General features: G+C 42.7%; 1 protein-coding gene across 1 annotated transcript in view; it reads right to left on the minus strand.

Annotated features, from left to right (window-relative positions):
* The window catches only part of SND1 (staphylococcal nuclease and tudor domain containing 1), a 409,440-nt gene that overhangs the window by 245,323 nt on the left and 136,130 nt on the right, over positions 1-27,987 (minus strand). The window contains exon 11 of the mRNA XM_062203815.1: positions 11,554-11,643. Coding sequence (XP_062059799.1) covers positions 11,554-11,643 — 90 coding nt within the window. The remainder of the gene's footprint in view (positions 1-11,553; positions 11,644-27,987) is intronic.

The following is a 27,987-nucleotide window of genomic DNA, read 5'->3' on the forward strand; positions in this document are numbered from 1 at the left end:
GGAGAGTGGCAGTGGCACAGTCAGGATCCATCAAGTTCTGTCACTTAGGAGTTTCAAGATAATAATGAGGAACGGAAGCAAAAAATATCAACTTATTGCCTACTAGTTGAGTAAAGCCCTCTGTCATTCTTAAGGAGAACAAATTACAAATGCTAAACAGTCTCACTAATGAAGACAAGACACAGGAATAGTCCTAATCGGCAATAAAGAGTGGCTGCTGGGCTGTCTCCGGAAGACTTCAAACATCAGCCAAACTGCATTAGTCAACAAGCATGCTGCCAAATAGATGGAATAATCAGGTAATGATTCGAGATCACAAGTAGGAAACCACATTTATTCTACCGAATTTTGAGGCCTTGGTTTACATGATCATACTTTTAAAAAGTTGCAAACAGGGGCTGGCGTTCTGGCGAAGTGGGTAAAGCTGCCCCCTACAACGCTGGCATCCCATATGGGTACCGGTTTGGGTTCCAGCTGCTCCACTTCCATTCCAGCTGCCTGCTGATAGCCTGGGAAAGGCAGCTGAAGACGGCCCAAGTATTTGGGCCCCTGCCATCCACATGGGAGACCAAGATAAAGCTCCTGGCTCCTGGCTCCAGCTAGGCTGGCTGTTGCAGTCAGGAAACTGGGAAGTGAACCAGTGATTGGAGGATCTTTCTCTCCCTTGTCTCTCCGTCTGTCTCTGTAACTCTTTCAAATTAATAAGTGCAAAACAATGTTGAAATCCATGCATAATTTTTCAGAATACACATTTTGCATGTATTATGAAAAAGAATTCTTTTGTGCCAAAATATTGTTTTTACACCAAAATTAACTCATCTTTTAAATTGACTATTTCTACAAATGTGTGATGTACGTCCTATTTCAGTGAGACAGTAAGTGCTACGCCTCAGGTTTCCTTGACATGGTTCCCAGCATCAGGCTCCCAGCTGATTAGTGGTGGGGATAAAGGCCAGAGCCAGGAACTACTGCTACAGAAATGAGCACAAATGTATCAAAGGGCAGAGAGCACCTGACTTTAGGCAGGGAGCAAGCAATACAGACAGGGCAAAGATCCGTGGCAAGAAAGCAAGTGTGAAGGCAAGAAACTGTGAAAAGGCTCAACATGTCTAGGGAATATGTGAAAAATTCATTGTGAAATATTGTATGGAGGGTAGAGTAGGAAGATTAAGCTGGAAATGGAAATAAGATTCTTCTTTGAAATTGAGGTTTTGTATGACTATAGCTGCGTTTCCATTGCTTTTATGCTCATTTAGAGAGATTCTTTTCTGGAGGGAACCAGGTTTTACCAGAGTTAGTGACATATCAGCATTGTACACATAGGAAATTATACACATAGGTGGTTTTTAGATAGGGAAAAAGTCCTATGGAAGCAATAAACTTTATTTTGGGCAGAATGTGGTATGCAGCTGGAAACAGAGATTTGCATGCAAAGAAAAGAAGATCACCATAGAAATATGCAGTAGGAAGAAAGAGCAGTATAGCCAGAGGCTGAGGCCAAGTGCATACAGTCACCCAGCAGGGGAGACTTCTCCTATCTGTGAAAGACAGCTATGACCTGTGCAGCACATATTAATAGACATCCAAAGCTGCCTACATTACCATTTATTCACACCTGTTCTTACTCAGTTTCAAACATTATGATGTCATCTTACGGCCTCTGGACGGTGAGCAATTTGAGACACAGGTGGTACTTTATTCATCTTTATTTTTCCTCCAAAAAGGGTGCCCAACAACTACTTGGGCCTTTTCTAAAATAAATAAGTATTTGTAAGGGTCTTTCTCAAATGCTCAGAAAAAGGATTGGTATAGAGTAATTGCTCAACAAATAGCTATTGAATGAATAATACAAACAAATTCATTTCTTCTTTCTTGTCACAGTCAGGCTGTCTTGATCTATTATATGACGAGGCATGATCAGAGCCTCACAACTAAGCCCCAAATCAGGCTAACAATTGACTCCTATTTTTCACAGGACTAACCACACTCATTAGCCTAATACAGCTTAGTCCAGTCCACTTCTTAAAGACAGAAGGGGTGAGAAGGCAAAGCTGGGGGAAAAAAAAAAAACCATAGCTCAAAAAAGCCAGATAGAAGACAAAACTTAGGATTCAAGTTTCAGAAGGAAAACCCTTCACAGCTCCACATAATGCTTACTCTGAAAAGGCAAACTGTGCCAGACAGTCCTCCAGAGCATGGAGGTTGTGATGACTCTTAATGTTCTATCCATCAACATTGAATGCAATGAGCATAGCTCATCAAGAGCCCCTGGCAGGAATAATTTTTTCCAAGCTATGTCATGTTTCCAAATGCTGTTAATTATCAGAACAGAAGTGGGAAAGATCCTGTGATGAGGATGCTATGGAGCAGGGTAGCCTTTTAAACTGGACATCAGCACTCACCCTTCCAAGAGAAATGGGAAAACCTCTGAGAGTGAACCTGCTAAGAAAATGGGACACGGGCTCAAGCCTATCAACTGTAAACTGGTCTGCAGGATGGCCTTACCCCTCAGAAGGAGTAAGAAAGAATAAACACAGATAAAGGAAAGAAGTCAGGGATCAGAGGTGAAACACGCTGACATGATCAAAATGTACCCCACAGATTACCGTGGCAAAAGAAACAAAGTATGTTAGCGAAACGCAAACCTAAAATCCAAAGGTAAGTGGCCAGATACCAGAAGCAGCTCAACTGCTCCCCACTTTTCTTAGGGCTGCCATAACAAAGTACCACAAACTCTTTGGCCTAAAATCAGAGCCTTTCAATCAAAGAGTAAGGTGTACACAGACTCACGACCCCTCTGAAGGCCCTGGGCAAGCATTCTTCCTTGCTTCTGGGGCACCCTAGCAATCACTGGCATTCCTTGATTGTCACTCACCCACTCCAATCTCTACCTCCATTGTCACATGGTCTTCTTTCCTCGGTGAACTACCAACATCTTAGGAGAACACCAGTCATCGTACCCATCTAATCCCATATGACTTCGTTACATTTGCAAAGATTCTTCCCAATCAGGACATATTCTAAAGGTCCGGAAAGATGGGGATTTTTGGAGGAGACTCTTCAACCCACTCCACAAACCATGAAAATTTCAGGAAAGATTATATAAATCAGTGATACTAGATAGAACTACAGCATTTTAAGAGGAAATGAAAATTTGCCAGAGGAAAGATAACTACACGAGCGATGTAATAGAAGTTGTTCTGTATCAATAAAAGAACTTAAGATGAGAGCAAAAAGCACACTCTACAAGGAGTCTGTATTATTAGCATATAACTTCAGGACCCCAATTATGAAGATGTAACTTTAAAATATCACTTCTGTCATCTAGCTACGGAGTCAACAGAACTAACCTTAAAACCAATGCGTACTCATGCAGGCTGCATTCCCACACACGCACAAATTATTCATGACATTGGGAAATACATACTCAAGCAATGTGAGCTGTTAGTCTAACTTTACTGAGTATAACATAAAGAGAAGCCACAGAGAAAGAAATACCAGAAGATTGATGCTCTCAAATAATTTCTGAAATAAGTTTTCTCATAGGAAAAGTTATTTATATTATCCCTTCTAGGCAGATCAAACTGTTGAGAAAACACAGTAAGAAATCAGGTATTCTTCTCAAACGTACACATCTGCAACTCAGTTTTTCTTTGTACTCTTCTTAAGATTTTTTTTTGGGACAGGCAGAGTTAGACAGTGAGAGAGAGAGACAGAGAGAAAGGTCTTCCTTTGCCTTTGGTTCACCCTCCAATGGCCGCCACAGCCGGTGCGCTGCGGCCGGCACACCACGCTGCTCCTAAGCCAGGAGCCAGGCGCTTCTCCTGGTCTCCCATGGGGTGCAGGGCCCAAGCACTTGGGCCATCCTCCATTGCACTCCCGGGCCACAGCAGAGAGTGGACTGGAAGAGGGGCAGCCGGGGCAGAATCCAGCGTCCCGACCGGGACTAGAACCCGGTGTGCCAGCGCCGCAGGGGGAGGATTAGCCTACTGAGCCGCGGCACCGGCTTCTACTTAAGATTTTTTTAAAAAGATTTATTTTATTTATTTGAAAGACAAATTTACAGAGAAAGGTAGAGACAGAGAGAGAGATCTCCCAGCTGCTGGTTCACTCTCCAAATGGCTACAATGGCCAGACCTGCGCCAACCTGAAGCCAGGAGCCAGAAGCTTCTTCCAGGTCTCCCATGTGGGTGCAGGGGCCCAAGGACGTGGGTCATCCTCTGCTGCTTTCCTAGGTGCATTAGCAGGCAGCTAGATTGGAAGTGGAGCAGCAGGGACTCGAACCAGTGCCCATATGGGATGCCAGTGTTGCAGGTCGCAGCTTTAACCCACTACCCCACAGCGCCAGTCCCCAACATAAGATATTATGAACACTTTCTTTGAACCCAAGCTCAGAAGAATCTATTCTCTATAAACCAAGAGGTATAGAACTTGGAAGATTTGCAACTCAGCAAATTTTATAGGGTTTTTGGGTTATTTTTAAAGTGGGGGGGAAAAAAAGCAAGTTTGTCCTCTCCCTACCCCCAAACACAGCTGAGCTGATTCAGCACAAATCTCCCCCTAAAATAAAAATTCAGTTTGCAGAGTATACACATGGAAACTTCCAGTCCCAAGGACATTTCAGAGATGCAGTTGGTGAGATCAGCAGTGGGTGGCTTAAGACAAGCTGACCACAAATCATGTTACGAACGTACGAACTTTCAACAGATAACTATAACCAACTTGGGAGTCCATGGAAGAAAGTCTTTTAAAAATAAACAACATAATACAAGAGAACTACCCAGAGATAGGAGACACTTGAAGATTCTAGTAGCTAATAAATCATTTCCCACAGGTAGACTTACAGAAGAATTTCTAGGAACGCAGTTGAAAATTCTAGTTTATTCATTTAACTTTCTGAAGAGGATATTATGGTATACATCATACAAATAACACACTTCCACAAAGAGCTGCATGTTTAGCTCAACACTCTGATGGCCCCCAAAGCACAGAAGTGTTTTTCACAATCTGCAGATTTAAAAAAAAAAAAAAAAAAAATCCAAGTGGCAGCAAGAAAAGCTGCCTTGTCGAGTTTCCAGAAACAGGCTCTCCATAGTCATTTCTGTTAATCACCCTTCACCAGACGAGAGAGCCAATGGCTCAAGGGGTAAAAGACAGGATCATTCCCCAAACCCTAAGGGTAAAGGTCATCCACACCCACAGACACAACCTCATCACATCCGACTAGGAAGGACTATGGACAGAAAATTCTATGTCATGCAAAACATCCCCCAATTTCATGAACATCTTCAGTTATTTGTTCAAAAAATTTATTGCCATGCTGATGGTAACAGCTGGCTCTGAGAAGGCAAGGACAAGCAACCTCATATAAACCTGTCAATTTAAATCACAATGCATTCACAACCTCAGGGCCTGTTTTGATCATTAATGTAAAGGACTTTTCCACAGTATGAATGAATCAAATTAATATGAAGTGAAAAATGTGGAGGTGACAAAAGAAATGTTTATAAAACTCCAGCCAAAATTCAGAGGTAATTAAGAGCAAGAATCCTCAAAATGCCAGCTTTGTACAGTTGATTAGGTAACACAGCAACAGAAAGAGGCTCTACATGTGGGCTTAAAAAAAAAAAAAAAAAAGCCACACACAAAACACACTTTTACTTATTTATTTCACTCCCCATATGGCCACACAACAGTCAGGTCTCAGGCAGGCCGCAGCCAGAAGCCAGAAACTTCATCCTGCTCTCCCACATGTTCCTGGGCCATCGTTTTGGAAGCAGGGACTCCAACCTGCACTCGATAAGGGATGCCAGCGTCTCAGGCATCCCCTAAATCCAACAGCAGCCCCTCCTGTGTTTTTAAGGAAAAGGACAACCCTGTTCAACGGCCAACCAGAGGGTGGACTCCTCTTCAGGGGAGCTTTGCCCTTGAGCGACTCCTGGGAAGGAACACCACCCCAGGCCCCCTGTCCTTTCACAGAGAACAAGCCCTGGCCCTGGCACAGGTGAAAAAGTCATACGGGCTCCTTCCTTTGTCTGTAACACTCCCCAGAGTCACACCTACACCAAGAGTCTGCAGGGAGAGAGAAGTCCGGCTCCAGGGCTGGCTCAGGAAGGCTGCCTTTGCTCTCACTGTCAGTGGAAGGAGAAGGAGCACATGTAACCTGACACTGGTTTCTGCGAAGAACAATTTGATGAAACACACCTCACAGGGACGTATCAAAGACTAATGAGATAATGTCTAGAGGGCGGGAAGCGCTCCCCAGGCTGATGTACGGCGCCATCACCACCTCCTGATAGCAGGAGACTTGGACAAGGCAGCTGAAGAGTCAACTTCCAGCACAGAAAGCAAGTGCTATGTAGAGGATCCGACACTAGCGAAAGCAGTGCCACACCCTGATCTGTAAGTGCACACCACCAGGAAGCACACCTTCCTTGATGGCCCATAGTCCGGCATAGCAATCACAGCAGAGGCATCAGCGTAATGGACTCAATGTCTATGGGCTTCAGTTTCTTCAACTGTAAAAACAGAAATCCTATCTACACCTTCCACAGCGAACAAGCAGAATAAAAGTGAGAACATGAGAGCTCAGGACTTACAACAAAGACAGAACTCAATAAATGGTGCCCCATCCATCAGGATCAAAGGGGCATTATGTAAGGGAGCTTAAAAGAATAGTCTGTCTACTAATTTGAATGGTGAGAAAATCATATAAAGGACCGTATTGCTGAATGTCAATTTAGACATTTAGAATATTTTACCCCATAGAAACATAGTTACAAACAGTAAGTCAGGTCGTCCACATATCTCAGGGAAGCACATTGAGCAAGAAGGAGGAATCATTACACCCAATACTAGCCATTTCCAAACGGGGTTGAGATTTCTGAAAAAATGCAATAATCTTTTTCTGACTCTTGCATACATGGCTAACCCTTGACAAATCAAATGAGTCCTATGTTCACCTCCCTGTGTATATGCCTAGTTGGATACACAAACGTTACTACAGCCTCAAGCCTCCTGAGTTAACTGACTCAATGGAAGAGTACTGAGTGCCTCAGCACCATAGGAGGGCACTGGGACAGCAAAACAGAGGCCAGAATCGGCATTAACAACTTAAGCTAACAAAAGACACCCACTTTAAACACAATCCACTGAACACATTATCACTGTGAAAAAAATAATCCAGGATAAAATTAATGGAAGGAAAACGTCCAGGATCTGAAGGATCAACTTCCTTTAATCTTAGGAAAGAAGGAATACGAGGGTGGTAAGAGGCCATTCCAAGCTGAAGAAATTCCAAGCACAAGAGCCCTAAGTGAGAGGGAAAACAAGGCATTCCAGAATCCCACGGAAGCTCAGAGGGTGGTGAGCAGGAAAAGAAGGGAAAGGGGAGGTGGATTATCAAGGCAGCAGGCAAAACACATTACACAGGACCTTCTGGGCCATGGGAGCAATGGAAGTGAGGCTTTGGGGCAAACAAGGAGCACAATGTGAAAGGCCTGCAGGCGTGTGGAGAAAGGAAGGACTCCGGTGCGGACAACCAAGCCGGAAGGCAGCAGAGAGCACGGAGAGAGCAGGGCGCATTCAGACATACACCAGCCCACTGTGTCCACGCGGAGTGCGTCAATCAACTCAACACCCAGGAACTGAAAACATCTGATGGGGAGAAACAGGCATTCAGAGGGATGTGCATAAGCTCTGTGGAAATAGCATGCCATGTTATTAAGGAACACAAGCATCTACGAATTCTGTAAGCCATGTGGGTGCTGGATCAAAACACGTGTAGGTATGTGAGGGAAAACTGTCTATACAGCAAGACTTGGTGAACAAGTAGCCTAAGATGGTGCAAGAGGTGGCTTTGACAGCAACAAATAAGGGGGTGACTCCCAGGACACTGGAGGAAAACTGGCTGACTGCGACAGGTCACGGTGCCGGTTTTGGACTTGCTCCCTATGGAAGTCTGGCACAAGGCAGATGACTCCTAGCCTCACAGCCCAAGAACACACCTCCGGAAATACAAGATAATGAAAAGAGCACACCAACAAGCCTAAAGAAATCTGGGTGTGAAACAACTCTAGGTCAATGACTTAGAGTCCCATAATTGAACTGTCTGTGTTTATTTGGAAAAGAAAAAAAGAAAAAGGAAAAAAAAAAAAAAAGCCCAGTTTTAAGTGCCAAAAAAAAGAATCAAGATACTTCACAGACCAAACAGCAAGTTGCAACTCTGAACACAATGGTTACCAAGGCAATAGCAATTCTGTAATTAGAGGACATGAGTTATAGGAATGATTCATATGCCATTTGTAAATGCTATACTCAATGGATTAAAAATATTGAGATTTGACTTTAGATTTTTTTATGAGATGGTTGGGAGGAAATCCCAAGGAAGAGCCCAATTATTACCTTGTTCTAATGTAAGCAAATGACTAGGCCACATAAACTATTGCTATTCATGGGCTACTCTCTAAGAATTAAGGTGTATGTGTACGTGTAGGTGTGTATATACATGTATGTGTATATATACGTACAAAAAGAAAGAGTTGGTAATAAAAGCAACCTGTATCCCTGATTCTTTTAGGAATGCACCAATCACAGCTTCTTATTCACTCACCACCAAGGCAATCTTGATGGAAAATTGAAAATCATGTTGAAGTAAACACAGATTTGATACAATGCACAACTCCCACGGATGTTCCGTAGTGAAAATATCAAAAAAGAGAAAAGATGGCAGATATTAAGTGGGTTAGGGAGGGGACCTCCACCACCAGGACGTATGGTGGTCCAGGTACTTGAAGGACAAATTATACTCTTCTACCACTCCTTCAACGTGAAACTAACAGGAGCATGTCATCACTGATGTCACACCTCAGATGACACCTACATCCGGGCACTGGGTTGAAAAGGCAGTGACATCGGAGGAGCAGCACAGGAGTCACAGAAGTAGTGTGGTTTACAAAGGCAGGCAGATTAGATACACACTGAGTCATTCCTCCTGATCTCAAAGCCAGAAATAAACCCTGAAATGAGCTATGCTGGACTGTGTGCAAACAGAGTAGTGAGCAGCCATGAAGCATTTCTAGCATCCTGGATTCTCATGACACAGCTTCCACAGTGAAGGAGAGAAATCAGATGCCCGAGTCCCAAATGAAAAGCTAGGCTTCAATAGCATTGGATCACTGTAATCAAGGCACTTATCCAGAATTAAACCTGCACAGTGAGAAAACAGGGAGACCCTTTACCAGGCCAGAGGCCATCAAATCCATCAGACCAGCTCTGCAGTTTACCTCCAGTGCTACGTCTCTACATTCTAGACAGCGCACAACTGTCATGTTATGGACGCTCTGGCAGGCGGGAAGATTTTCCCCTCCACCCCTTTCCTGTCCTAATCAGCCTTCATGCGCACAGGCACATAGGCACACACGTTCCCTCGCGGTGGCTCCGCATCACCAGGAGCCATGCTGAACAGCTGCAGAGGACTGAAGGGAATTGGCAGAAATGTGCAATGATGTGCTAGCCACCCCCCTGAGGCAGAAACTGCCCTGCCTACTCCCAGATGCCAGCGCGCAGGGGTGTTTCACTGTCTCAACTGACAGGCAAGTGGTTTCAGGTGGTGAGTCAGGAAAAGCAGTTTGCATCAGGAATGTTCCAGCCCAGCAGAGCTGAGCTGCATCCTACCCCCTACACAGAGATGCAGTATTCATCATTTATACAATGTCACCGTAGGGGACAAAACCTGGGCACAAAAAGAACCAGTGATCCAGGCTTCTCCCATCCAGAAGGAACCTAATTACTCAAGAATGGGCACCATATCTGACACTTGAAGTCAGTCCTTTTGTGCTGTGATAGAGGACTCACAATGGCGCGGCATGGGAGTCTTTGAGAGCAGACCCTTGGACTAACCATCCTGGACAATTCAGCAGCTGCCACTATAAGCTCTGATCTATGTTCCAGGGACAAAGCAGAACTAGCAGCGGGCAATATCCAGGGAAAGCAGGTGGAGGCCAAAATCCCTGCCACTCTACTGGCTGCACATGAATCAAACACGGACTGTCACTCCTTTCAATGTCATTTTGGATGGATTTCAGCAGAAATTCACATTCGGAAGGGAACTTTTCACTGTCTATATGCAGTTGTTTATGAGCCAATAAATGAGTGACGTCATATCAACTTGGTGAAATAGAGACGTTAGACATTAGATCAGATAACAGGAGATCTACAAATTGAAACAGACTTAAAGCCATCATTCGCTCAACACTTCATGAATGAATACAGCACCCTGTCAAGTTTTATAGAATGACAAATGAGCCTATTCTCTGAAGGAACCTGAGGAGATTTAATAGTCATTTTAGGGAATCCAGTTTGGTTTTTCTACTTCAAAATTAGCAATTTAATCTTATCTCTGACTTCAAAATCTCTTGCTACAATTCATCATCCTAGTGACTATGGTACATAACAACATTGGTAACTGTTATATTTATGATACACTATTTTGCCATCAGTTCAAAGGCCAGAGCCTTATCAAACCTGTCAGAATATCAATAGCTTAGGTAAAGAATGCTAATATGGCTTTAATTCTTTTAAGGCCAGGCAAAAACAAACAAAAAGATAGAATGACTCTACTTTAGTCAAGATACAATAAAAATTGACCCAAAATATAGTATTTCTCCTAGAATACCAACTAAAACAAAGTAAGCAAAAGATGAATCACACATAGCCCTTCCTCAAACACCATCACAGGAACGATCCCATTCTTTTCTGTTCTTTTGGTTGTTCATCCATGAGACAAAGAACTACCCAGAACTTTTAGTGTAGTGATGTCAGGGAAAGCAAGGCAATGCTTCAAGGCTTACAATCAGCTTCCAGGAATGGCAAATTCTGTCACTGATCATAGAATGGTACACGCTAACAAAGAACACCAAGAAATACACTCCAGAGCTATTGCACTGACTCCGAGGTCACTGTGCTGCACCACAAAGATCTGCACAGGAACTTCCAGAAAGCCCGCACCCCTTCCTCAGAAAAGGCTCCCACAACTCCTGCCATGGAGGCCACAGGAAATTTTACAAGGCAGAAGTAGATGGAGCATTCACACCACAAAGCACTCCAGTAAGCACGCTCCAATCCCAGAAGGCCCGCCTTCCCCACCTTGATAGCCAACGTACACTCCAAGGGAGGGAAATTTTTAAAAAGCAGCAAACATTCCTCACCAGTTAATCCCACAGCAGCAGCCATTTAATAAACGTGGCTTGAGAGAACAAGAGAGCCAAGTGAATGGAGCTCGGGGCAATATGCAATTATTGAAACTGGAATTGAGCCTGGAATTTGCCGTGAGAGGATTGGCAATCAAACTGTGGTCAGGGCCCCAATTTTAAACTTCTCCCAAGGGGCACCACTCCTGACACACAGACACACCTCTCTTCATATCAAAGTGATTCCACTTGACTTGGTGGAGGAGTTGTCATTTGCTGGCAAAGGGCCTGGTTTAGAATAATAGCCTCCAAAGGATTAGGGTTAAGCCCGACTACTCCCAAGTATGTTTCTTTCACGACTTACCTTCTTCCCAATAAGCTTTTTTCGAAGAAATTCCCGGGCCTCAAACATATAAGGAATATCATACAGAGGACGCAGTTTCTTGTTTTTATCCTAAAAATAAAATAAAATAATAAATCAGGAATGAAAAAGAAAAAACGAACACAAAGGCACAAAACACTGGAATGTAGTTGAAATAATAATCAGAATAAACAACTAATAAATACTTGCTTGAAATAATTTATTAGAAATAGACTTCTACCTACCTCCCTGCCACCCCATGGCAGGCTAACAATAAGCAATGGAATGTTTGTGGTTACCCAAAATGGGGACATAATGGTCATAAAAAGGAAAATAGCTAGGCAAACAGTTATATACAAGAAGCTCAGTAAGTTCTAGGATCATTCAACTATTTACAGATACACCACAGACCTAATTCTATTACTCCAAATACCTACAGTGGGCTCCAACCAACAGTAAGCTCCACACAAACATTCTCTAATGGGATGTTTAATTCTGGAATCAAAAATTTTTAAGTCTACTGCAGTAACAGAAGAAATATTTCAGAGCTTAAACACAAGACTACTACAAAAATTTCAAAAATGGGGCAGGCATTTGGAGAGTGAACCAGCAGAGCAGGAGTTCAATCTCCTCTTTCCTTCTGTGTTTGTGTGTGTGTGTGTGTGTCTCACTCCTTGCCTTTCAAAAAAATGAAATACGGTGGGAGCAGGCATTGTGGTATAGTGGGTTACGCTGCCATTTTGGACTTCCACACTCCATGTGAAAGTTCTGGTTTGAGTCATGGCTTCTCTGCTTCTGATCCATTTTCCCACTAATATGCCTTGGAAGGCAGCAGATGATGGCCCAAAGGGTTGGGTCTCTGCCACCAGCCCTGGGTCACTTAGATGGAGTCACTGGCTCCTGGCTTCAGTCTAGCCCAGTCCCAGCTATTTTGGGCATTTGTGAGTGAATCAGCAAGTTGAAAATCTCTCTCTCAGTCTAGGTCTCTACCTTCCAAATCAATTTAATTAATTGAGCCAAAGATACATTTATTTTGATACAAAGAATTTTGAAATTCACACATAGATTTTTCATAATATGTATTTTCGATGAACATTTGAAGGTTCCTCATAGCAATACCACAGAATTTTCCCAAGAGCTAAATTATGTGATATAGACTAGGCACTACATGCTTTAGGAATTCAGGGAAGTAGAAAGAAAGAAGCAATCAGGAAACATTTCACTACAAGGCAGGACTTAAAGTGAGTTTGAGGATTGGCATGAAATGGAGAGAAAATAAGAGTCAGGAGTGGGAGGGACAGAAAAAGCAGTAAAAGTAGGAAGGAATAATATGACATGCACGTTCAAATACAGATACTTCCTGATCGCATGGACCTGACTCTATCCAAAAACATGGCTTATCTAAGTAAAGTAATTTTGAGACTGTGAAACAACTCAATGACGGCGACACAAACAGGAATGGATTAACAGGAACAAACAATGTTGAGGATGGACAGGATCAAAGCGCAGGAGTCCAGTACTAAGCTACAAGGAACACTGTACGTAGTCAAAAGATATTTGCCTTTCTGGCGGTGTGCAGGAACGCAGAATGCGTTTTTCAGAATAAGATATTGTCTGTGCATGTATGATTACTCCCACAACAGCCTCTGATTTCCAAGACAAGACCCTATCCATCTGTTTTTTGGTAACTCCCCAGAACACAGTGAAGTACCTGCCTCACAATACAGACTCAACAATTATAGTTGGACTAAGTGGCTACAAAAGAAACACAAAGAATGAGGTGTAAGGATCAGGTGTGCTAGTATAAGAGCACTATACAGATTTGGGAATCTCCAAGATCCAAACAGTATTAGAAAAATCTACAGAAATGAAGCGGGATATAATGGACCACCTCCTAAGTTCAACATAGACCAGGGATTCCCGTCCCTATTCCTCAGGGTCATGGTCAGCTGAACTGGCCATACCATGAATGTGACAAGAACAAGGTACTTATAAATTCTTTCTATACGCAATCATATGTGTAATTTTATTGACCCCATTTTAAACTCATCCTAATTTCAACAGAAGTTCAAGGACTCAAGAACAGACATTTCTAGCTAAGTCTCAGTGCTACTAACTTCACTGTATGGCCAAGAAATTCTCGTAGCAGAATGCAAATAGTTCTTTCTGCTACCAGGAAATTGGAGCTTGACACTCATTACTGACCTGCCGTCTACTTCATTCTTCCAGAGCTCTTGTTGGAAGGGGAGACACCTCCTTCTCCCAGATGAGGTACGGAAACCCATATGTTAGGTTAGAAGGCAGAAATTAGCCCATGTGTGAAAGGGGCCTGAGGAAAGCATCTGCAGAAGCGTATCTTGGAAGCAGCCCAGTATTTTACAATTTTAGAAAGTCTCACCTATACCCACTTCACAGGTGTCCTCAGCCTTACTCCCAAGGAAAGCTCCCCAGGGGAATCCTCTCTCAGCACCAAACTCGTTAAGTAGCCTTTATATCCTTCCCCAAGGCAGGTACCCTAGGGGTGGCCCCTCTGCCCCGTGACAGTTGGGCTGCCCGGTCTGATAAGCAATGAGTAGAGAGGTGCCCATCCATTCTGATGGATGCCCTACCCCAATAAACCTTACTGCCTTGCTTACAACTCTGTCTCACACCTGAATTCTTTCTTATGGGAACACAAAAACCAATTCCACCCATCTCCACTGATACATATACTCTACGCAGAAAAAAATTGGGGTGGCCAAGTTTTGTTTAAGCTACAAACGTTAAACATGAGAATCATTAAAGGAACAAAATAATATCCAGGACTTCCATATAGGAAATAAGGAAAATATGATGTGTGAGACTTGCCTGGTATAGGGAAATGCTAGGTAACCCAAGGGAGAAATGTACAGGATTATGGATACAAACTGGAAGCCAAGTGAAAATAATGGGTCACAATATAAAGAGATTTAAATAGTATTCAAGTTTAACATAAAAGTCCCAAACTAGAGTTGGTGATGATATCCAATGACACAATTTGAATGAATACTGGACAGGCAGGAGATGTCAGATGCCAGTATTGAACAGGATTTTTAATAAAGACCAAATCAATGGTTATCAGAAAAAGCCCTCAGGAATAAAGAAGTGCCAATGTGTTCACATTCACCAAACAGCAAAAGAAAATCTATTTACAAAAGGTAGTTGCATGATTACAAAAGCATAAGTGAACATTTTAAAAATGAGCTGGAAAAAAAAAAAAACAAAAACAAAAAAAAAACCCTGCATTTCCCATAAATAGTCTTAAGATTTGCTAGGGAACCTGAACTTTCGTACTTAACACTCATATTCTGAAATTCCACACAGGCATAATGGAATGCCATTTGACCCGAACCCTCAAGTCAGAAATGGAAGGAAAGAAATATGGTTCAAACAAGCATTCAAGTGCAGATCAGGGAACGAGGTAGACCTAATGTGTGAAAATGGCTGTCTAACAAGAATTTTATTTTAAAGCACTTCAATGGACTGGGCTAGCCAAAATATCCCCAAAAGAAAGATGCAGAATAAATGATATACCTAAAACCACCCCAATACAAAACAGGGCAAGCCAAGAATCTGATTATATGCCTCTCATGGATCGAGGGAAGAATTACTTGCAAAAGCAGAAAAAGAGATATCACAAGTTAGAACAGAATGATCTTGCTACTCTAACCCTTCAGAGCCAGGAGCTATTGACATCTGCAAACATCTTACAAGAGAGATATTAGAAGTCCCAAAGAAACCACAAAATAAAAGCAATTCTTCCAAATTACCAGGTACATAAAAGCCTTTGAAACCTCCAAGAGGCAATTGAGGCATGGGATGTATTCCGAGAAACAGGACTTTAGCTGAATCTTGCCTGCAAAAAGAGAATGTCTAGATTCTAATTTACATGGAAATTTTTTTTTTCCAAAATAAAAACAGAATTGAATGCTTCCTCTATCTGGTGGGGGGGTAATATACAAACCAATACGCGCTGTAATCACTGTTCATCCTCAGAAATGACACTGCACGTGGGCCCTGCAGTGATTCACATTAGCAACGGAAGAGATGGCAGCAATCATCTGCACTCACCAAAGGGAGACCCAACACCCACATCCAGCACGTGGAAACACACCTGGCAGGTTGGCACAAAGGTATGTGCGGCTATTTGCCAAAAATGGGGGGGAAGGGGACCAATGGTCATTTGTAGGGCATGAAAGGGATCGCCAATCAAGTCTGGATTCTTAACCCCTGTTTAGGCTTAATTTTCCTTAGGCTAAGTTTAAAAACTAGAGCCATAAAACTTAATGGCCTTGAGATAATGCAGGATTTTGTAAAGCTGAATAGAAACAAATTTTAGGAAAGGACAAAAATATTGTTAGGTTAACACATCTAAAATGTTTTAAAAAGACTTCAAAAACACAGGGAAAGGTCAGAGCAAAGACACTGGAGGTATGGGATTGTCCAGTCATCTGCAAAAAGGCAATGAGAACAGTCAATGCAAATTAGGAGCATGCCTGCTGGGTTCAATCAATAGCAAAGATGCCATTGGTTAGCGCAGAATGCAGGAGGGTACGTGGTAAGAGATGAAGGCACAGATCTGACTTCACAGTTGAAAGAATTACTCTGACCTTTAGGTTGAGAACACAAGACGTAGTAACAAGAAAAAAGGGTGGGCCATGGAAGCCGAACCATGATAATGTGGGAAGGAAATAGTGGCAGGTTATGTCAAAGTGGCAGCAGTGAGGGAGGTAAGAAGTGGTTAGAATATTTTGAAAGTATATACTAGAGGGCACGGGAAGTGTAAAAGAAGAGGAATCGAAGATGACTCCGAGAATTTTTATCTGAGGCAACAGAAAGACAGCAAGATGGGAAAAGGCACAAGAAGAGCAGACAATGGGGTGGGGCACTACCAAGAAGTCAGGCACCTAGAAGGCCAACCTACAGCTGTCAGGTAGCCAGGCAGGTGGTTTGTATGTGTGTGTGTGAGTACGTCACTCTGCCTTTCAAATAAATAGTTTAAAAAAAAAAAAAAGGAAAAAAAAAGGAAGTCAGATATACATGTATGGAGTTTGGAAGATTGATCTGAATGATCTGAACTGCTGAGATGCATGTGGAAGTTGTTAGCATGTAGGTGTCATGTGTAAACGCTAGAGACTGAAAAGGAGTATGAGGGAGTCCTCAAGCAAACTGTAAAAGGAAACTGCCTTTTAAAATACTCTGATCTGGAAGACATGGCAGTGAAATTGTTTACATTTATTTTAAAATTACTAATTATTTTCATATTAACATCTTGAGGGTTCTTGTCGATTTAGATAAGAATTCTAAATATTGACTATTTGTAAATGAAACAGACAACATGGTACAGTGATAGCATTTATTTAGAGAGTGAGAGAAATATATGGGAAAGGGGGGACTTTATAAAGGGAGAAGAGGTTTAGAAATTTAAACCTGGAGTTGCATGCCAGGCTTTTCCAGGGAATAGACCAGAGGCTGCAGGGGAAAGAGAGCACAGGCAGGAAGGCAAGTAGGCACCAGAAGTGGCCAAAAAGCCGCCTATGCTAGGAGGCGTGGGGGGTAAACAAGGCGCAGGCTCTGGCACTCCACACCTTCTTATTCACTTCCAAGGGGCAGTGGTTATGTAGTGGGCATATGCAGGTAAGATCAGGTGGGGCCATGAGATCGTGCAGGGGGTGCCAGCAGTGTGGTTTTTCAGCTCATGAATCAATTAATTTAATCTTATCTGCCTGCCCATACCAGAAGGAAAGTGAATATGGATCCAGCTGATTGAGGTTCAGGGACATGTTGTTAAACATGGTTGTTGCGGCCATTTGGGTAGTGAACCAGCAGATGGAAGATGTGTGTGTGTGTGTGTGTGTGTGAGAAAGAGAGACAGAGAGACAGAGACAGAGAGAACAGAGAGACAGAGACAGAGAGAGAGTCGGCCTTTCAAATAAATAAATAATTTTAACGGAAAAAAAAAAGTTACAAACCCTAGACAATTGTCCTATGCAAGCCAACTGTAACAATGTCCATGTTAACAGTGTATGGTATTGTTAAACAATGGAATCCACAGCAGTAAGGCAAAATTACAGCAACAGTCACAGAAAAAGTTAGAGAATGATATATTAAAACCCCCAAATACAGACTAAAAACAGACACAAACAATTAAAAGAGCTACGCAAGCAGGAAAAGAATAAAAATGCACAGAAATGAAGAAAAAAAAAAGATAATGGTTACTTATATGGGAAAGGTAAGAGGAGAAAAACAGAGTAGGAGAAAGAAATGGGGTAGAGGGCAGGCCCGGGGTGGGGGGGTGGGGGGGGATCTGAGATAACTAGGGGATAAAGTCAAACCTGAAAAAAGAACCCAGAAGCTCTTTACATAATTCTGTAAATATACAGTAATGTTTCAGGAAAGACAGTCTCAAACTTTGTTACTCACAGCCTATTCCTCACAAAATCCCACCTTTATTCCTGTCTTCAGCATAATAACTGGCCACTCTTTTCCCCTGAAAAAATGCAGTATATTCCATTTTCTCAATAAAAAAGAAGAATGATGCATTTTCATTAAAGCGTCCTTCCATGAGGCACAGAGAACGATTTAACTGTAAACATGATACTGATACAAGGTCAAAAACAAGTGTCACTTTATCTGAGAGAGACTCAAACAATAATACATTAATTGATGTAACCAAGCAGAATTATAATCCATGAAGATATTAAAACTGACTGTTGAATTAAAAACAGACATGATCAGATTAATATGGATAAAATTTCAAACAGTAAATAATGGACTCATCCCAGTTGCCCTGCCACTCATGTCATTTTAATAAACAAAGATTGCAATTTCCATTTGAATGAGATTAAAATCGGAATATAGCCACATGCCCTGGGTGTATTTACAATCAAGGACTTTCAATACCTTTGGCAGCCAGGAGAGAGAATCTAAGAGGGATAGTGACCGTTTCTCTGGTTTGTAAGGCATACCACAGAAGCACTAAGTCAGCAGCCGAGGTCTGAAATTGTAACCAAATCTAAAATATCATGTATGTTCCTAAGATACCCATCTATGATGTATCTAGGGATCATGCATATAGGCTGCATATATCCAAATATCTTCTTAACTGCTACTTCAAAAAAAAAATAAATAAAAGCTATTTTCCAATTACCTCTATCTTATACTCTCCACTCAGAATACCTCTGAAAAGTAAACAATCTATTTTCAGAGACATGATCTGGGTAATGCAAAATTCACAGCAATGCAATACATTTCACACACTTCCCAGGCAGCAAAGAATAAATATTAAATCTATCTGAAAAATTTAAAGCTATGGTATTAGAAGGGGACGATTATGCAAGATACCTATTGTTTTATTTTTTTTTCCTGATAAGTTGAACAATGTATGACAGTCCAATTCTGTCCCTGATCCCTGGCATAAGGGTCAAGCTAGCAAGTGTGAAAAGCACTAGAATTTCAGGCATAATAATAACAGCCATTTATGACAATCCTAACAAGAAGGCTTAATGCTGATGGCAATGCTACTTATAATGATCATAATCTCCATCTCATGGAAAGGATAGTGAAGCTTAAGTAATCTGCATGATGTCATACAACTAGTTAACTGCAGAGCTGGGATTTTTGATCCTGAGCGTCCCAGAGCCTCACTGCCCAGTGGGCCAGAAAATATACTTTCTCGTTTTGTTACTGCCAAAAGGCAAAAGCAAGCTGTCAGTGATGGTCAGGTCTGAGCACACCTAAGAATCACTCAGGAGCTTATTAACACACGGACTCCCAGGCCCACACTGAATACTGTGATTCAGTAGGTCTACTGTGACTGCCTCCAATTGACCATTTTCCAATAAAGCAGCAAGGGATTTGTGGGCCACACGTCAAGAGATGTGGCCGCTGCATTTTTTTAAAAAACAGATGACCACAAAAAAAAAAAAAAAAAAGAAAAAAAAAAAAAAAGATCAGATCAGAAGTTTAGAAAGGCCAGAAGGACATACTGAGAAGCTTGACAAATGTGCAAATGATTCAATAAAAATAAGCAGATAAGGGGGCTGGTATGGTGGTGCAGCAGGCTAAGCTGCAGGCGTTTGCAAAGCTGGCATTCCATGTTGGGGTGTCAGTTCAAGTGCAGGCTGTTCCACTTCTGACCCCGCTTGCTGCTAATGTGCCTGGGAGGCTGTAGAAGAGAGTCCAAGTGTTGCGTGGGAGACAAGGGTGGGGTTCCTGGCTCCTGGCTTGGGCCTGGCCCAGCCCTGTCTGTTACAATCATTGTGGAGTGTACAGTGAATGGAAGAGCTCTCTCTCTCCCTCTCTCCGTTTCCTCTTTCTCCCCTTCCCCCTTCTTCCTTCCCTCTCTGTTCTGCCTTTCAAATAACTAAGTCAGTCTTTAATAAATAACAAGTAGACTAACAGCAAGTGGTGGATTCAGTACCTGCTGAACGACTGGAAGCATTCTACCAGTGGTGGAAAACACAGGACTTCCAGATATTCCTTACTTCCAATAGAAGACCAAATGTGGAATGTACGGTTCTGCAAGAGCAGACCTCCCTGACCCTCCCAGGAAATAGCAAGAATGCACACCTCCTCCCTCCTTCCCCGCCAAAACAGGAGGAAGTGGCAATCCGGAGAAAGAGTCCAGGTTGCCAATGTGTCCTGGCAGCCTGCCAGGAGGAGAACAGTTTTACAGCATCAAAAGGACAGGTACAAAGCAAATCAGGCAGCCTCGAGTCCTGGAAGAGCTGACCCATTATCTCCCAAGCGTGGTAGACGATTGTATTGCACAGGAACCCGCACATGCCAAAAGCAAAGTACCACTCTCAAGACTAACATGGGAGGAAAAAAAAAAGTCTATCTACAGGGACCGCTCTTCTCTCTCCAGCGACACAAGCCAACTAAGAACATTTTCAGAAGCACTTGCTATTTATTGCTCAGATGCAGTGAGGATGGAGACAGGAAAATCATGGAGAGAAAGGGGCGTGGTGGGGAAGGAGGAGCCAAGACTCTGCAAGCCAGTAAGAATACTAGCTTGTGGGCTCTAAAGGCTCCAAGGCTATTGTCCAAGTAGCACAGCATCTGAGGAGCCTTCGCAGACATTTCAACTGGACGAGAGAGCGTGGGGAATACAAGATCACTCCTCTCACAGCCGTGAATGAAGGAAGCAAAGGCTCACAGGAAACAGAAACCAGTGCTCAGGCTTCTGGAAGGAAACCAAACTCAAAAAGACCGCGGCCCTGGCCCTGCCTGTTCTTCCTTTCTCTGCACAGACATGGCCGCCAGCACATAACTGAGTAACAACTTTTTCCTCCCTGCAAAGGGCTCAGAAAATCAAAATCCGCTTCATGTGGGAACTGAGTCAGTGTTTCCTTCCCCATGGGAATCCCAAAGATTCAGCCAGCCAGCAACACTGAGATAATGAGACGGCAAGGCCATCAGATCAATGAGAAAAACAACACTTTATTTCAGTGCTCCTAAAAGCCAAACACCTGATCGAGACCTCCAATATTTCCAGGCACCAAATGATCAACCTTAAGTGGGCAGCTTGGAGTTGATCTACAGAATACATGTCTGGGCTCGAGAGAGTGATTCTGGCACAAAACAAAGGGTCTCCGTTTCCTTTTTTTTGTTGTTGTTTTTAAGATTATTTACTTGAAATACAGAGTGTCAGAGACATACACGGAGAGAAAGCGAGAGGTTATCTTCCATCTGCTGGTTTGCTTCCCAAATGGTCACCCACACCCAGGACCAGGCTGGGCCTAAGCCAGAATCCAAGAATTCCATTTGGTTCTCCAATGTGGATGTCAGGGGCCCAAGTATTCAAGCCATTTTTCATGGCTCTTCCCAGGCATATTACCAGGGAGCTGGATTGGAAGGGGGACTGCTGGGATTCAAACAGAACTCCAGCATGGCATACCCGATGCAGCAAGCAGTGCCTTAACCCAGTGCACTACACCAGCCCTTAAGTTTCCTCTTAAAAATTACCAGACGGGGCCAGCGCTATGGCATAGCAGGAAAAGCTGCCGCCCGGAGTGCCAGCATCCCATATGGGCGCCAGTTCAAAACCCGGCTGCTACACTTCCAATCCAGCTCTCTGCTATTTCATGGGAAAACCATAAAAGATGGCCCAAATCCTTGGGCCCCTGTACCTGCGTGGGAGACCTGGAAGAAGCTCCTGGCTCTAAAACACAGAAAAGGGCTAGAAATATTCATGCAAATTAAGGTACACTCAAGGAACATTTCAGCAAATATAAACTGCATGGGAAAATCAAATCTGCCGTTTTAGTGTTATTAAGGAAAGCTACTTAGGCTGCGGAAGTTTTACAACATCTAACATGGATGTTAACAAGGGCTAAAATGTCAAGAGACAGAAGAGATAAGCCAAAGCTACAGCCCTAATCACTTCCATTCCTGAACCATCCTAATGTAATTACTGCATACGGGTCTTATCTTCATCTCCGCCCTCATGAGGGAGACCCATGTGACAGATCTTTATAGTATCTGCAAAGTGCCCAACATAGTGCCGCACTCCCAGAAATGCCAACGTACCAACGGAAGAAAACAGGGACTGCAGAAAGGCCTATCTGAAAGATTTATTTTTGACATCTCAAACTGTAGCTCTTGAGATTATGGGAGTAAATGGAACTGGTTAATAAATCCCAGTGAATTTTCTCACCAGGCGGGGGAGAAGTAGTATCTGTCAACGCGGCTTCGTTGGCACTGCCAGCAGATCCGTGGAAGGAGGCCTGCTTACACTGCACTACTTGGATGCAAACTATTTCCATACCTCCAGGCTACTTTTAAAAACTAAATACGATTCTGCACAACACAAAGCTATGCTTTTAATGACTAGAGATTAGGAAGCATATTAAAGCAATATCTAGACTTTTTGTCAGTGGTGACCTAATACTACTATGCTTGGCAGTGTGTGTGCAATGTTTGAGAAAACCTAAATACTCAGTATGCTCTCTTTTCACCTGGCTAAGACTACAAAGCAATGTACTCTGCTCTCTCCAGCTATAAACTGGAAATAATGCCTTTTGTTACTTGCGATCTCGGAAAACCTACACTCTCAATGTACATGTGGTTATTACTAATCAGAAATACAGAAAAATACCACTCTGGGTTCAAGCAAAGCTGAACTGATATACAAATAGTATCTCATATTGACAGTTCCGCACGAATATATTAACATGAAATAAAAAGTGAAATATGAAATAAAATTTCCATAATGTAGAATCAAGGGAATCAACTTCCAAACCCCACAAAGACCCCCGGATTTGAGAATAAACTTCGCCTGAGTGCGGGCATTTGCCAGGAGAGGGTTTTGGTGGCTAAGATGGAAGAAAACAAGAAAAGGCAAGGGTAGGGAAGAATCAAGACCCCTTCCTTTGTTCTGCAAGAATAACCTGCAGGGATACCAACACACGTGGAGTCTGCTGAACTGAAATGCACTCACTCACTCATATGCTATTCAAATGGGCAAAGGGAGAGCCTCTTTCTTCCTAGCTAACAGGTACGAAGATTGACAGGTGACTCAATGTTGCAAAGGACATTGAAACTCTGCAAATAAAAAGCCAAGTTTAAAAAACGTGGCAGGGAAATAGGAATGGGGGAAAAAAAATCCTTCAAAGACCAAAGCAAGCCTGCACATCTTAGAGGCAGTAGAAACCAGCACAGCACGATCACCAAGAGCAACAAGGGATGGTTACACCACAAACTGCCTCTGCCCTTTTGGCACTACTTTCCTTCTCGTGGAAAGCTCATAATTAACCAGTTGGCCCCAGAGCATGTTTTCTAGTAATGGAGAAATCTTCTCCACATTTCTTACCCTTCGAACTCAGGCTAAAAATGGAGAGCCAGTGCCCTCAAAAGAGACAACCCTGTTACTTAAAGTACAGGCGACATGCCAGAGGAAACCCATCCAACACAGTGATACGCCACGCGCCCTCCCACAGCGCCAGAGGAGCACAGAGGAAGAGAAAATACAGCTCTTACAATAGGAAACCAATTTTCTCTGTGAAAGACAGCAGGACTGGGGGAGCCCATTCAGAGGATAATATCATTTTGTAAGAGAAATACTTCTTTGTAAATGACTTCCTTTCTTTACCATATTAAAAAAAATAATAATTATTATTAAAGTTTCTTCCTGGAACAACACAGAAGGGAAAATGATGCTGAGTAGGACACCACTATTTTGCTGGTGCCAATGGAACCCTCAATTGAGCCAGATTCCCAGTCAAATTTGTCCAATAAAGTGTGCATTTCTGAAAAGAGCCTGAATTCTGTAGCCCGGCGGAAAGGTCTCCCTGTAGATGCTGAGACTCTGCCTTGCCAGATGCACCCCTCCTTCCAAGTCTGACGCAGGCTGCTAGATCTAGTGCCACGTAGTTTAGCTACCAAAGCCCACATACTCCCAGCCAGTGCTCAACGGTTCAGCAGAATGGAGCCCGAACCTTCTCATGAGAATATAAATGTACAAAATAAAAAGAGTCTGTTCTTTTACTATGTGGTCTGAGTGACACTGATGAGGAGACTTCAACATTTATCACCAACTGCGACCCAGAGAAATGTGGGCAAACGCAGTTAACAAGCTATGAACACTCTTACTTAAATATCTTGTGCTGCTACAAAGAAGTGACCCTAACAAGCCGGAAATCAGGGGAACTGGAGGCTGGTAAAGAGACAGGCTACTTTGTCCCAACTGTTTGTATCTAGTGAACCAGGAGGCAAGGAACCAAGAGTGCACAGAAGTCAAGTGAGGGTGGAGAGGTGGATGGGACAAGGGCAAGGGTTGGTAGCTTCTCATTCTGTAACAGTGGTTGACATTCACCTGTGTGGATTGACATGGAACGGTGCCTAGGTCTGAGAGAACACAAATCAACTATTTTACATAAGGTCACCCTATATTCTCTTGTTCTCCTAGCCATAAAGAAGAGCTGAGTTTAGGTTTTTACTTTAATATCATATCACATGACAACCACACTCTTACCTTTCCCATTGCTTGCTTTCCATATTAACTCACTCAATGCAAAGAGTATACTTTAAGTTTCTAAATTTAAATGAACTTCTAATTGATTACAAAGCAAACACAACTAACTCTTTGAGTGCCTACTATGTGACTGGAACAATAACAATAATCCCAAGAACATAAAAAAATAGCTGAAATTATGAGCTTCAAGCTAGGGACCTCAAAAATAATTTGCCCATTATCACACATGTCCAAGTCAAAGACCTCAGTAAAAATCTGTCCTACCTAGAACCCATGCTAGTTCTCTTGATCATCTGCCTCCCACCCAGGGTGGTAGCAGAGGGGCAGGTTACTCATTGGCTATGCACTCACATGTGGCTGCACACAATCCCCTACAGAGCTGAAAAGGTCAATTAATTTCAACATAAAATGCATGCCTGCCCAAAGCCACCAGCTCCGGAGGAGCTCCCCTAAGCTTCAATAAGATGGATCCAGCAACTGTGCCACTTATGATTCTAATGTCACTTGGTTTAAAACCTGATCTTTTTAATTCCACTTTGTAACACTGGGGCAGAAAACCTGCAAAACCACATCTGCTTTGTCAGCTGCTTCCCTGTTATGCTCTGATAATAGGGGTTGTTAGAGGGAGGCTGGACATAAGGCAAGAACAAACTCTCTCTAATTTCAGTTGCTCGGTGTCTCCAGGCTCCCAGGCAACAATACCTTCCATCCAGGAGCGGTATTTCAGCTTAGTTTACAAAGATCTCAAACTCTGGAAAAGAGGTTCATCACACTTCCTCCAATTCAACAGAACCAATCAACCAGCAGTCCCTCCAGGGAGGTGTAATCCCAGCTCCAGGGAGCTACTCCTCAATGCTTAGAGGTCACACACATCCACTGAACAGAGGTGGGAGTCTCTTGTAAGAAGCCCACCTACAAATTCCTAAGTTTTCATATTTCCAACCTCTGTTCATTATTCTCCAAAACTTAAGGTGGAAACTGTATCTTGAAGTTATCAGCTCCCTTAGGTTTCTCTTCTTCGCATTTTTTGTATTCCACACCTGGTTCATAATTATCTTCTCTCTGCTGAAATAAATGGTGTGGTTTCTGCCTCCTGAATGGATCCTAATGACAGCCAAAGGCACTCTCTCTGAACTACTGGACAACTAAAACTGACCATAGGACAGCGGCAATTCAAGACTCTTGATCAGCAACGCCTCCTGGAGAAAAATTTCACTGTGCTGGTTCACACTACATTCAGCTACATGTGGACTGTGGTCACATAGAAGAACCACCCATACCCTATCTGCATAGAGTTAGTACAAATGAAGAGCTGCCATAATTATGATATGTGATACAGGAAACATTTGAACGATGAAATAATTGTTAACACAAAGAGAAGACTTTTTAAAGCCAGTATGAGCTTAATCCATAAAGTCTACAAGATAGATAGAAGAATTAACATCATTTAGAGCAATGTAGTAGTGAATAATTTTTTTGGCTTTAAAGCCCAACCACAAGGAGGCCACATTCATGGCTGTATAAATCACAACGAAGGTAAAGAAGAAAAAGTCAAGTCTAGCATTGTGGTGGAGTAAGCAGCCGCTTCAGAGACCAGCATCCCAAAATACAGTGCAGGTTCGAACCAAGGCTACTGTGCTTCTAATTCAACGTTTAGCTAATGCACCTGGGAAGGTAGAAGATGGCCCAAGCACCTTGGCCACTGCCATCCACATAGAAAACCAGGATGAAGTTCCTGGCTCAGCCCTAGCTGTTGTGGCCATCTGGGGAGTAAACCCGTAGATGGGAAATCTCTCCATCTGGCACTCTGTTTTTCAAATAAATAACCAACCAACCAACATGATTACTGTTTGCATATTGTATAAATCATATTATAGATAAAATAGGGGTGAGCAAACAGGGTATCCTCACTGGATGCCCATAATACCAACCAAGTCTCTTTTCTCTATTTATCAAGATGGAAAATTAGCCCAGATTTGCTATCACACGTCTTCTCACTCAATGTTGCTGAGGGGATGCTGTCTGTGAAGTCAGGTGTGTAAAACAAAAAGCAGCATCTCACTGGTTTCCAGGTGTAGTTGGAGACGAACATGAAAGTTATTATTTAATGGGGACAAAGTTTCTGTTCTACACTATGAAACACTTTTGACTGTCATTTGCAAAGGGTTAAGATATTGGATTTTATGTTATGTGTTTCATCACATTTTGAAAAAAGATTTATTTACTTATTTGAAAGTCAGAATTAGAGAGACTGAGAGAAAGAGAAAGACAGGAAAGAGAGAGAGGAAGAAAGAGGGAGGGAGAGAGGGAGAGAGAGAGAGAGAAAGAAACAAATCTTTCATCTAGTTTACTCCCCACATGGCTACAAGGGCTGGAGCTGGGCCAGGCTGAAGCCAGGAGCCAGGAGCTTTGTACAAGTCTCCCACATGAGTGCAGGGACCCAAGCACTTGGGCCATCTTCCGCCACTATCCCAAGCACATTAGCAGGGACCTGGATTGAAAGTGGAGCAGACAGGATTCAAACTGATGCCCATATGGGATGTTGGTGCTGCAGATGGCAGCTTAATCCTCTATACCACAGCACCAGCCCTCTGTGCTTCTCTTTAATGACTTAATTCAAGATATTATTTATTTAAACTGGTAGAAGCTATAAAATTCAATTTCCAAGTTAATACGACAACATTGGGACATGAATTCTGATTTCTGGTTGACTGCAAAAAGAGATTACTCTGTTACTATTATGGACATAATAAAGATGTTGACCCACATCTGCTCAAAGTAACTCTATCCGAGCAGTTTACTGCCTGAATAAGCTCCATGAATAAATCTTCTGGTCTTCTTTTTTATGTTGCCTGGATGTGACTGCTATCCTGCTGCAAAAGATTTTGTGGCTAAAATGCCAAATATTCGGGAAGGCCAGGTTCATAGGTGACCTGCTGCCTCCAGGACACTTAGTAAAATCTTCAGTCAAATATCCTCCCTTCACTCACGGAACTACTGAACCAAGTCACTGTGTGGGCCTCTTCTGTCTCACAGGAGATGAGATACTACTGGAGGTTTGAAAGGTTACAGTTTGATGCCACGATGCTCATTTAATCCTCAAAACAATTTTAAAAATCTAGAAATTTTTATTTTTACAGATAAAGAGGCTCAGACAGAGAGATATACATCTAATTTAACTTACACCAAAATAGGGCCACAGGATTCTAACACTAAGAAACCTTTAAGGTTAGAGCAAGATAAAAACGGTCATTTTCATTTTTACCTAGCATTAAGCTCTTTATTCTAGAAGGGCAGTGCACAAACGTGGAAAGAAAAGGGAAACTACAGTAGGCCTAAGCATTCCCTTCAAACCACCCCCACCTCCAGACATGTGGACAAGGTGACCTCCTCCCATGAACCTGAGATTGGCCTCATCATTAGATGACAATGATGCTGGGCAG

The sequence above is a fragment of the Lepus europaeus genome, chromosome 1 (assembly GCF_033115175.1).
Source record: "Lepus europaeus isolate LE1 chromosome 1, mLepTim1.pri, whole genome shotgun sequence".
Taxonomy (NCBI): domain Eukaryota; kingdom Metazoa; phylum Chordata; class Mammalia; order Lagomorpha; family Leporidae; genus Lepus; species Lepus europaeus.